At 38.0% G+C, this 12500-nt stretch overlaps 2 protein-coding genes across 7 annotated transcripts in view; one reads left to right on the top strand and one right to left on the bottom strand.

Annotated features, from left to right (window-relative positions):
- LOC146474962 (TPR repeat-containing protein DDB_G0287407-like) overlaps positions 1–8364 on the top strand; it is a 25496-nt gene extending 17132 nt beyond the window's left edge. For 2 of the 3 annotated variants that reach the window (XM_085116703.1, XM_085116704.1), the window contains exons 17-27: positions 1–57; positions 394–487; positions 894–1049; positions 2186–2304; positions 2751–2892; positions 3553–3664; positions 4892–5013; positions 5404–5525; positions 6163–6370; positions 6451–6675; positions 7378–8364. The exon at positions 1–57 is cut by the window's left edge and continues 98 nt beyond it. In XM_085116703.1, the coding sequence (XP_084972829.1) occupies positions 1–57; positions 394–487; positions 894–1049; positions 2186–2304; positions 2751–2892; positions 3553–3664; positions 4892–5013; positions 5404–5525; positions 6163–6370; positions 6451–6675; positions 7378–7413 (1393 nt within the window). In that variant the 3' untranslated portion in view covers positions 7414–8364. Of the gene's footprint in view, positions 58–393; positions 488–893; positions 1050–2185; positions 2305–2750; positions 2893–3552; positions 3665–4891; positions 5014–5403; positions 5526–6162; positions 6371–6450; positions 6676–7377 lie in introns of those variants that run through there. The other variant, XR_014866096.1, reaches the window with a different exon arrangement.
- Positions 8365–8505: 141 nt separating this feature from the next.
- Positions 8506–12500, bottom strand: part of LOC146474963 (neuropeptide FF receptor 2-like) — a 15538-nt gene continuing 11543 nt past the window's right edge. Inside the window, exons 4-6 of one of the 4 annotated variants that reach the window (XM_085116706.1) lie at positions 12162–12320; positions 10307–10393; positions 8506–9581 (exon numbers count right to left, since the gene is read on the bottom strand). In XM_085116706.1, the coding sequence (XP_084972832.1) occupies positions 10315–10393; positions 12162–12320 (238 nt within the window). In that variant the 3' untranslated portion in view covers positions 8506–9581; positions 10307–10314. The other 3 variants (XM_085116707.1, XM_085116705.1, XM_085116708.1) reach the window with 3 other exon arrangements.

A 12500-nucleotide genomic window follows, 5' to 3' on the forward strand; every position in this document is an offset into this window, starting at 1 on the left:
GGAGGAGTTCGAAAAGGCCGAGCCTTTGCACAGGGAGGTCCTCGAGCTCCGAGAAAAGTAATTTGATTTTTATTGACGCACTTAAACTAATTATGCGTAACGAATTATAACTTAACATCTATTTTACAGATTTCTGTCAAGCCGGAAATTTTGTGTGTTATATGTGTACACGCAGAACTCGCTTTAATTTGTCCACCTTGCCATTAAGTACGGACAAGATTGTGTCAGTAGCCCATTGGCTGATTTACATGTCACCTGATCGAGCGTTTCGCCACAACCGCTACAGGACCCAAAATGGGATTAAAGGCATTCATTATTAAGATAAAACCTATCTTTCAGCAAGAGTTCCTTGCTAGATGGGTGACTGGTTTTTGTCTTTATCAACATACACAGGTTCGCAGACGAGTGGACTGATGGGTGGTCTACTGTAGCAACTTCATTGAACGGTCTAGGGGTGCTGTATTACAAGACAAACAAGTTTGATGAGGTCAATCGTATTTTTTACAATAACTGCAGAAATGTTCGCGCGCTCATTGGCTAATTTTCATTGTCAATAAGCGGACAGAATTAGACGATCTGACATTGACAGCTTATCGACATTGTCAATAAGCCGACGAAATTCATGATCAATAACAGAACAGACGCATGAAAAACTGACGTCAATTTATTAATTAACTCTCACTGAGCTTGATGCACAGTGGAAACAAAGAATGACAAGATATAATGCGACAAGAGCTGCAAAATGATCCTTTAGCGATAGTGGCGGTTGATGTCCTCGCGTTCTTTTTGCTGAAAATTTTATATTATATTGCCGTGATGGTTTTTAATGTAGAAATCCCCATGATGATGCCCTTTAAATGACAAAATTTTATCTGATTTCTTGCTCCTTTCAGGCATTGACATATTACAACAGATGTCTCGAGCTTCATCGTCGAACCTTGCCACCGACTCATTATTACATTCCAGACACACTAAACAATATTGGTGCTTTATACAAATCTATGCTGAAGTGGGAAGACTGCGCTAAAGCGCTTGAGGAAGCACTTCAGGTGATTCATGTAAAGCATTAATCGGCGGATCCAGTTATTTCAATATACATTCTTTTTCCTTATAAGAATGTCTAATTTTGGGACTGAGATTGGACATTCTTGTTGTGATCAATTTGTCTGTTATAGAATTTCCATGAATGAATGCACACGTGAGACCAGGAACCTATCATAGAGAATTATTTGCTGTAATGTGGTTTCAAGTGGGATACTCTAGTGCTGCGTACATGATATCATGCTGGCATTTGGATTTCAGTTAGCCTGGAGTATGTTCTTAGTATGTCTTTTTTTTTAAATGGTTGATCTCAGCCTCACGTTCTTAATTAATAAAAAAAGGGTTGTTATAAAAAGAGTGAACCTGGATAATCAGTCCAATCATACTTAACAACTGAACCAACACGAGCAAGGTAGTGAACCAATCCATCACAATAGTCCAAGAAAGTTCATGGAAAGAGTAAAAAATAAATAAAATAGATCAATTTATTCAAGTGTCGATGTATTTAGCGCAGTGTACTAATTGGTGGCATGATCTAGGTCGAATTGGAATCCGAAAATGCTGGTTTTTCAGCAGAGGGGAAAACCGGAGTTCCCGTAGAAAAACCTCTCGTAGCAAGGACGGGAACCAACAACAAATTCAACCAACATATGACACTAAGTCTGGAAATCGAACTCGGGCCACATTGGGGTAGCGAGTGCTCTCGCTACTACGCCATCCCCGCTCCCCAGTACCATTAATCTGGTCAGCACATAGGGATTTGTTTTCGAAGACTGACTTCACAGTTGGACGACACGCTCAAGTCGTTTTCTTTTCACGGGCAATCAAAAACCATTCTAAGTTCTAAGTTCCTTATAAGTTCAGCTATGTCTGTTATTCTGTGTTTAATTTTTATGAATTTTTCAGCATTAGCCGCAATAGGCTTTTAAAACAAAAGGTTTGACTTACGGCAGAAGAAAATGTAAACTGAAGCCTGTTGTAGATGATGTCTTAGCATACTCTGAGTCATTCAAACTTTGTAATTTCAAAAGTTGCTCAAGTATTTTTTAAATAAACAAAACAAGCACAGGTCAACAAAGAAAAACTTTTTGTTAATATTTCTTGTCCGGTTTAAATTAAAAATGGCTCGTTCTTAAATTTACAGCTCTACGAGGATGCGTACTTTGGTCAACTGCCAGCTAATGTGGGCGGAACCTTACTTAATCTTGGAATGGCTTACTACCGCCTGTACGACGCAAGCAAAGCGGAACCATTGTACCTAAGGTAAGGACCAAAGGGAAACAGGCAAAGCTCTCATTACGAACTTCCCGTAGGTTGATACTCAGTAACGATTCTAGCCTAAAAAGAGCACTGCCTAGTTCCACCTAGGTGTGGTACACACAAGTTATGGACTATGATGAGGGAAACGCAAAAGAAATTCGTATCAGGGCGCGGGGAGGAGGTGTCATCTGCCATGGGCTACTGTCCCATTCACGATGAAGGAGGAATACTCCAGTAGTATTTTATTACGGACTCTCTATATAGCTAAATCCCAGATGTAATGGCCCAATAGTGTTGGACAGTATAGTCTGTTTGCATTACCTTCTCATAAAGAGAAAAAAAAATAGTCTGTGCAAAACGTTTATAATTTTCTTTGACGTTGTTTCCAATACATACTGTTTTTATTAACCGAAAAGAACGTTTAAATGTTTTGATTGTGTACGTTGCAGAGCCTTGGACATTCGTACTAAAGCCTATGGGCCGGACCATCATGACGTTGGCCAAACGTTAATGAGTTACTCCGCGTTCCTGCTATATACGGATGCTAAGAAATCGGCTGATGCTGCGAAACAAGCGGTGGAAATTTTCGAGGTGCAAATATCGATTTCGTATTACTATGTCCTAAAGATATCGACATCTCTGTGCTTGCTTACTTTACAGTGCGGCTACTATTACCGGGGTCACGGGGTCACTTAAAACTGGCCAATCAGATCAAGCAGTCCTTCTGAAGTTAATGAGTGTTGATATTTGCCATTGTTGACTTCAGTGACTTTTTAAACGTTGGATAGAATTACAACTGTCACGGATTTCAATCGTAAAAGGACATCGAGTTGAACATTTGAGAAGAAATTGTATATCTCTGAGAACCTGTTCTGTATGTTTTAAGTGAGATAAGCGTTTTGTGTGTGGAAGATTACCTCAATATACAGATTGTTAACTTAATAAGCTCTGTTATGTTCTTACAACATCTCATGCTTTTACTGCGCTTACAATCATTGAGATGGGTGTCAAAATCTAACTTTTTTTAAAGCTGAATGTTATTAGTGTTGATGTTCCTCTTTACCTGATGCGCATGGCCGAGTGGTTTGAATTGACAATGATGCAATAAGATCTTAAAGAAAAATACACGAAACTGTTTGCTTTCCTGACAGTTCAAGAATTTAATAAGTTCGATACTTTCTTTTTTTTTTTCTTTAAAAAAAATGTACCGTATGAAAAAGTTGTGAGTGTCTGTTGTTGTTTTCTCTTTAGAAATCGTTGGGCTCTGAGCACATTCAAACGCTAAATGCCCAAGAGAATGTAGCAATAGCTCTTGCCAAGGATGGAAAATGTGAGGAGGCACATCCATACTTTAAGAAATCAGGTATGGAATTTATCACAGCTGAATGTTTAAAAGCAGATTTCAGGAAAAATGAATGTGGGCCAAAAGTCGTGGAACACTTACAGCTTTGCTCGCAGCTATTGCACTCTCCCTACTCCCAATGCAATGTTGATTTCAAGCCTTCTTTTCATTTCCAATCATTTCAATGATTATCAAAATTGTCTGGGGGAGGGGTTTCCTGTGTCAACGATAACAACGGAAAAAGTTTTATTCTGGGCGTGAATATACGACCACATTAAATTTATGTCCAAGGAGTTTTGACCCGCATTGTAGTCATAATTGACTATGATTTGAGGAAACCCAACAAGTCATTACGCTGGCAGGAGTGATCACTGGGAGATACCTTAATTGCTTAGTAGTCGAACAGTTCAAACAATAACAACAACAAGTGCAGTACTTGAGATCAAAAGCGATGTATTTTGTTGGCTTGGTTAAAGTGGATGAGGACCACAGAAAGTAAGCTGAGTGTGCGGTTCCCTACCCTGAAAAAAAAAAAAATTAAAATTAACTTCTTAACGTAAAAATTCCGTCAACACATGATCCAGATCCAGTCTGAGCAATTTTCACAAGTTTCCGGACGGAAGTTTCTGAAAAAAAGAAAAGCTTAAAAAACCCTTTTATTTTGAGGGACGTCAGCTTTTTCATTTTATTTGCATGAGTTCTGCATGGTATACAATTCCAGTTTTCTGGATACTCTTTTATCTTGCGTCAAGTATATCAAAAACCTTAAATTTAAATTTAATTAAATTCTTTTGATTCTTCTGAACTCGTTTGCTCCATCCTAATGTATATTGGTGAGGGAGCAAAGTAATTCATCAAGCGATACTGTAGCTAGTGAGGAAAACAAAAAAAACTGGCATCTAAAGGAAATGTGACTTTTTAAAAGTCACATGGTACGTACGTGCAATTTTGTACAGGTGTATTTTTCATTCATGGACCAAATGAAAATCGTTGAATCAAACGTTCATCTTCTTTTCAGTTCGTTCTATCATAATTTAGTAAATTGGAACATTTTTGTTCGTTTTCTTTTACACCTAGAATCAATTTAAATGTCATGTTGCCTCGCTACTTGGGCGGATCAGTGAAGTTTCATCAAATAGAACGAAGGCAGAAAAAAGTTCCTATTTGACAAAAAACAAAATGTTCTTTTTCGGCAGCACAAACCAGGAAAATACTAACATTTATTTTTCTTTTATAAACGTGTCTAAGGAGTGATACGTCACCAGAAAGGCCAAATGAACTCTTCAATTCCAATTCTAAATTCTGTTATGGCGGATCATTACCTAAACAACGGTCACCACGAGGAGGCAAGACAGCTTTTTGAGAGACTGGTGAGTGCCAACCAATTGTGCATTTGACAAACACATAAGGCCATAATAATTATGTAGAAAGGAAGCAACATTTACTGTACTGTCATATGATAGAACATACCCAGTGTTTTCAGTGGATTGTTTGTTGGCCATGAACGATGCGGCCCAGCTTTCAAACCGATGGGGCTAGAGCAATTTTACCCTGCAATGGTAACGTCTTTGGATCGTCTCTGGGCTACTCGAAATCCGGGCGATCCTCTCACCGCACCAGACTCTTTTTCCTAATATAAACTCAAACTGACAACTAAATATTACTTTTACGGGCGATGGAACGAGAACGGCTTCTGGACATGCATTTTTAATTTCTAACTGCATTGATATTAATATTTTCTTTCCTTTTGTGTTTTTCAGGTTGGGACAGATTTCGCTTCAGACCGAGACTTCGCTGCCCTGGACTTTTTAGATGAAGACCTTCTGGGAGATAAAAGACCTGAAAGACCTTATAGTGAAACTGTGGATTACGGCTTGGAAATGTTAGTACTTCAAACATATTAGTTACAACCAATCAGCCCTTTTGGACTCAAACAAACGCTTATGCTAAATTGCATACAGATGTCGCTTGTTGTATGAATGTAAGTGTTGATGGTTCGTACAAATAGGAGCAGAGTCACTTTGGATGGAGAAAAGCGGAAACGAAATAATTAACAGATGAGGGAAAGATGCGCACGTTAGAGAATAATAGGCCATTTCCGAGTTGCTGTGAACCTCATTTTGAAAGCGAGGCTAAGTGCAAAGTTTTTATTATGAAAATTAGTTTTCATTCAAATGCAAACAAAGCATACTGTGAGTTACTCACAGTATGACCAGCTCCCAGTTGGCTTGATAGCTCAGTTGGTAGAGCACTGCACCGGCATCGCAGAGGTCATGGGTTCGAATCCCGTTCGAGCCTGAATTTTTTTCAGGCTTTCTTTTCGCAACTGCTTAAGTTGCGTACTAACTGCGAGGATTTTTCTTCTATTTGATCTTTCATCCGCAGTTCAAAATATATGTTTCATATATTTACATTTCAAGCTTATTTTCACGTGAAAAGGTTTGGACTTAGCCTCGCTTTCATAATGAGGTTCACAGTAACTCGGAAATGGCCTATTAAGGACCTTTTTCTGTTTATAGGTTTCCTTCAAGCGTAATGCTGTTTGGTAGAAAGCTTCCAAAGCTTGCCAAAAGTGGCAACTCCGAAGAAATACTGAAGATTTTAGAAAAAGGTGACTTTGAAGCCGAGACGTACAATGAATCATATCAAAGTTTTGTTGAGATGGAGCAAAGAAAAGAAGGCCTTGACATATTAATGTCTGCTCATGAAAAATTTCCTGATGACACCGTAAGTATTTTCCGATCGCTGACAAGATATGATTGTTCCTTGTTTCCAACATCTAAACAAAATGGTATTTTTCCTTAAAGGTCATTCTTCATAACTTAGCGTCGTGCTATGCCTTCTATGAGGACTACAGCAAGGCTTGCATTTACTTTAAGAAGCTTGTTGATTTCCAACCAGAAGATGGGAGTGTTATTGGCACCTATGGGCGTGTGCTTGCCATGTCAGGAAAAGTAGAGGAAGCCAAAGAGCAGCTGAGAAAAGCTTTGCAAATCGCAGAAGAGAAACACGAGGACCAGCTTATAGAACAGGTCGGTATAAGGCAAGCATGTGAATAGGCTGTTTTAGAAAAGTGGCAAAGATTAAGGTAAAAAGAATTGAATTTCTTAAAATTTTCGAGATTTGAAAACACCTCCTTATGCCTAGATTTAGAAAAAAAATAACGCGTTACTACTTTGTTTAATACAAATATTGTAAAAACCAGTTGTCTTTATCTTCTCAGTTTAGAACGTGTGACATTTTAAAACGCTGCAGAAGGATGAAGGGATATACAATTATTTTGTTTGTCTCAGTTTTTTTTTCGCTGTTTCTTTAGTGCCTCCGAGCATTAGTTGCAGTCTCAGAGAAGGGACATCTAACTGTCAAACAGTGGACTTAATGAGCTTGACTGTCGGCAGCCCCCTTGTTATACGCTGCATATTAATACCTGGCACTACTGAATATTTCCTCCCTCAACGTTACGTAAACATATGAATTGAGGTGACCGACAGCAGGCTTCATCAACATTGATAACTAAAAAAACTATGGGTGAAACAAGTGTTCAAAGGAGGGGAAGGGGTACCTTCGCATTGATCATATTCAAAACCAAGGAAAGTGTGCATATTCCCACAGTTGTTTTTCATGGAAAGCTCTCGGCTTCTGCTGAACGCCACAAGTCTAGAATAAAGTCGTTTTCACCTCTATCTGGAGTTTGAAATTTTAATTTTTTCTTGTTTTTTTTTTTTTCTTTATAGTTTAAATCATACTTGAATTTGCTGGAGGAAACGTAAGACAGCACAAGACTTTATTTCACTAAGCAGACGAGACCAAAGGATATCGTGATTAGATAAGGATCAAAACTACAAACACAAGGAATGCTGAGCACGTTTAATCAGTTCGATTGAACCGTTTTTTATTCTGGTGGACAAGAGGGAGCATTTTAGAATGTTCCTTCTCTTCGTGGGCTCTACTTCCGGCTTTATGAAAATTTGTCTAGAAGATAAATCTAGAAGGTCCATTTATCCTTCTTTACACAGCAATGCAAGAAAGTCGAACGAATGAACAATCTGGAATAATTAAGAAAATAATACTATGCCCCTAGGTTTCGGTTTTAAGGCTAATATAGCTAGAGTAGTAAAATGGCCGTTTGAAATTTAACTTTCAGGCGACTGGATTGACCGCGCGATTGGTAAGTCTAACTTGCGATGATTGAATTTCGACCCGAGGCGTTTATGTGTTTATTTTTCATGTCTTCAAACGCTGAGACTGACATGAAGAGCAATGTCAAGTTCGCCCTGTTAGCGTTTCTAGACGCGAGTCTCTAAGAAAGCCGCATCATGATCCAAGGAAATAAATGCGATTTTTCCCTCCAACGGACACAAAGCGAGATACATCGATTGGTTTGACGTGATGTGAATCCAGTCAAGTAGCAAATTTCCAACGGCAGTTTTACCATTCTGATGGCTTTAAGGATTGTTTCAGTTGCAAGAGAAAAGCAAATACCTTTAGCAGAACTTTGCGACTTTGAGAAGAATATTGCTTTATTGCCTTAAAGTGCCCCTGCTGCCTTTTGAAGCTGAAAGCAATAAATAAAACCCCAAAACGCAAACGAAATTATTCTGACAAACGTTAAATATGACATGTCGCCTATCGTGGAATTTGCATTTCAGTGGCAACCACATATCAGCGAGCATGTTTCCAGAATTTCCATGTTTCTTTTTTAATAAAGACATTTTTTGTAACGCTTGTTTTTTTGATAATTCTCAGCCCTTCTTCATTTGGTTTGAACACTTTCGAGAAATCAAGAAATCCAGGATGGCGGCTGTACGTTCGAAAATTGCGACGTCGTTTTCCCTTTTTGCGTTCTCTTGGATCTGCCACCTTGGATTTCCCGGTTTATCAAAATCTTTTAAAACCTTCCAAACTAACTAAGAAAAAATGAAAAAAATACTAAACGCTTCAATGGTATGGATGCGTAAGTTGCGACGATGAACTTAATTTTTTTATCAAAAGGTAAAAAAATCCGATTTTAGAAAAGGATGATTGTCGAAACCTTGCCGCTTCGGAAACATCAAGACACGCGAACGTTAAAATTTCTTACCAAATCATTGCCTTGCAAAATTAAGGAAAAGTAAGAGTGCCCGCGTTATTTAGACATTTAGCATAGCAATTTTAGTCCGCTTTGAATTTTAAGCAATTTAAGGCCGGAAGCACCTTATATGAAATCAAGAAAATTAAATGTAAAATGTAGCTGAATGTACGCTGTCATAAGACGTAGAAAGATATCGTCAACAATTCTATTTCATAATTTTTTTGCTCTCAGAACGTTCCGTTTCAAGAAACTCATTTTATAGAATAATTACATCCATTAATACATGGTTCAGAAGTACAAGTATAGTAAACTGTTTCCGGCTTCTAAGTCTTTAATATGCTTTTACCGCCATTTTTTAAAAGACATCCTTCTTCCCTGCGTTATAACATGTGCAGTATCAAGTTTTTTTTTTGGGAAGAGCATACGATCATTATCCGCGTCCTCAACGTAAGAAGAAGCTGGCATCTTTAAAAGTAATTCCAATCATGCCACATTGGCAGAAATGTCTATTGCTCCAGGCAAATTTCAGTTTTACAACTTGCCGCCGTCGTCGATTTCTTCTGAAGAAAATTCTGTCTTATAGAGTAGAAGATGTGTCATCTTTTGCTTCAATGAGTCTCTGGCAATAGCTTGTGGCCCAAGATATATGACGAAAAAAGGCTGTAAGGAAGTTGATATCTATCTATATGCACAGGTGAAGGTCTGAACTGAAGTCGCTGAGGCATCAATATGATCCATGAGAAAATATTGCAGAGTAAGGGGAAATATGTTATCTGACTGAAGCGCAGTAACATCCAACAGAGAGAAATCTTTCAGTCCCATCCCGGCGATACATTCGTTAGGCATCTCTTCAGTTCTGGTGGACGCCTGTGTGAATCCAATACAATGCTCAGGATTATTCATCGAAAGAAATTTGTTGGACTTAATGTTAATAGGACTACGGATGTGCATTATTTCTTTTTAGGTAATTATATATGTTCAAACTGCAGTTGTATGCACGTAGACATGGTGATCCGCGAAATGTGAAATGAGAAATGTGAAGGACGCTTAGTTCGTTGTCAGGTTCTCCATTTTGCTCTCGTCCTCTTAACAGTGGACAACTTAATCACAATTTCTAGTACCACACATGTGTCGTAATGACATAAGCAAAGGAGTCGCTTATTTTGTTAACATTTTCCTCTTGCTCTTGTCCTCTCAACCACAAATTAAAAAAAAAAAAAAAAACAGGGAAACTTCGCAGTGTGTCTTACACGGGTAAGAAAGGTGCTTAGTTGGTTGTAATGATCTCCATCTTGAACTGGCCTTCTTATCTTCATGGACAACGTGTTGTGAATTGTAGCCTGTACAACGCATGTGTAGGAAGGACATTTAGTTTGTCAGTGTCACGTACACGTTTTCATCTCGCTTTTGTCTTAATATCCGCGCAGACAACTAGTAACGAGTTGTAGTATGTATCACGCATGTGTGAAAAGGACATGTACGTTGTTATCACGTTCTGCATCGCGTTCCACGTAGACAATGAGTAGCACATAGTAGTTTGTATACGTATGTTTGGGAAGACTTTTAATTTGTTGGCACTTTCTCCATCTAACACTGGGCTTCATATCCAAACAGACACTGACTGGCAAACTGTACTTCGGCCCTCTGAGATGTTTGAAACGACGCTGGCGAATGCATACCTAGTAAACAACGTAAGAAACGTATGCATGTATGAGCGTATGCACGTATGGGAAATAACAAAATACAAAACACGTAACAGATAGAACTAGGATAGCAAATAGAAGGTCAAGTTAAATAAAGTATGAAACAACCACACACAAATATAACAAGAAAACAAACAAACAAACAAACGAATGAACGATTGAAATATGAAAAAAATCTGTCTTTTGTCTTCATATCATGTTTAGTTTCCTCTACCATGCCATTCTCCGTCAGACGATCATTGCTTCGTACAAAGAAAATTTTGAAAATGCATAAATTTTAAATGTAAAATTCATATGTGAACTGTGGAGGAAATGCAATGGGCTTTCTTGTATCAAAGGGTATTTTAAAAGAAAAAAAAATTAAAATTTAAAGATCTATACTCATAATTTCCGGTGGGTCTTGCTATTTACTACTGATTGATATAATATTGATAGCAACCGTTCACGCAAGAGGATGAGCTTGACGAAAAGACTCGTGAAAACTCTTATAATTCTTTCTTTTTATTGAAGTTAAGAAAATGTAATACAAAATGCTGATTCTATTAAAAGTATACTGATCCACGTGCAAATGATTTAGTTATCGATATATCCTTCAATTACATCATTCACGAGTCGGGATGCTATGAAAATTTTACTTAACTCAATGAAACGTGGTGTTACACCACACTACCGGTGAATGTGTGGAACATTTTCACTTTTTTAACAAAAATTATATGATGTCCAGGTAAATGGATTTAATTTTTCTCTCTCTACTCTTTTTTTCTTTTCTCGTTTACTGTGGCTGGTTAACGGAGATTACACCACTTCAGCACTTTCTTTTAATTACAAATCTTTAAAGAAATAACCACAGGCTTTAACATTTACGGTTGGCTTTGTGGAGCTTCGCTTTAAACCAATTGTCAGTTTGTTGTCAAATTAAACCGGTTTTATTGCTGGAAAGTGCGCCACCATAGTACATCTTCTTCCTTTTTCGGCCTACGATAAAGGAAACACCAATATATAGGTGTAATGAACAAGTATCAGTCAGATATTTTCAGCTGATAATTGTTTTCCATCGCCCAAATAAACGATATGCTTTGTCAGAAAGATAGAAGCTGTGCCAAGCTGATACATTTTAATAGTATTTTAACATAATGTAATCCCGATTCATGGTCTGCTCGGTATAACATAACAATCGCATGGTCGATATTTTAAGAAAACTATCGGTGACTCTGACATTAAGATGACCTCAATAAAAGTCTGCTTAAACCTTTCGAAACTATAAACGTGGAATACTATTTTCTGCAAAGCTAATACATGCGCTTCGAAGACCTCTATACATAAAAATATTGAAATTTTTCTATTTTCTTTTCCCTGGATTGCCCCACCGACCAACTGTTCGACGCACGCACTTTCACCACGGAAAAGGGCGATGGGAAACAAACTTTTTTAAGGGATGGCCCTATATATTTTTTATACAAATTTTGGCGAAAAAAAAAAAAATTCAAATCAGTTAGCTGCATATGATAAATTCCAAACTTATTTCAGTAACTAGAGTTAATTTGTTGTTTCATCAATTTAATCATCGTCAACATGCCTAGTGAAAGATGCATTTGTACACTATTTTGCTCAGGCACAAGACCCAGAACTTCGCCAGCCTGATTTATTGCTTTTTCCAATACGGATAAGCTAAACATCTGACGTGCACTGAGAGACGACAGTATTCTTATTACGATCGTTATAAGTAGACTGTGAATACATTGACCTTGATGACTTGGATTCGTTACCCCAGATTCTGCAGCAAGGCACGATGCGGGCAAATCCTTTGCGGAACTGCTCACTTAGAAAGCCATACAAGACTGGATTCACTGCACTGTTGGCATAGACGAGGACGTGGCAGTAGGACAGTAGAAGCCATATTCCCCTTCGAGTAAAACAGAAAAACACGAAGTTCTTATCAGAAAATCCATGATTTTCTTTCGATGGTTGGAAAGACCTCCGTGAGTTTTCTGTCAAGGATATACATCATGTGGCAGAAATTTGCGCTAATCAACGACATCGCTTGAATACAGAATGATTGTAAGTGCTGTTAAGACAGGAATAC

The sequence above is a fragment of the Pavona decussata genome, unplaced genomic scaffold, assembly GCF_977016875.1.
Source record: "Pavona decussata unplaced genomic scaffold, jaPavDecu1.1 SCAFFOLD_87, whole genome shotgun sequence".
In the NCBI taxonomy this organism is placed as follows: Eukaryota; Metazoa; Cnidaria; class Anthozoa; order Scleractinia; family Agariciidae; genus Pavona; species Pavona decussata.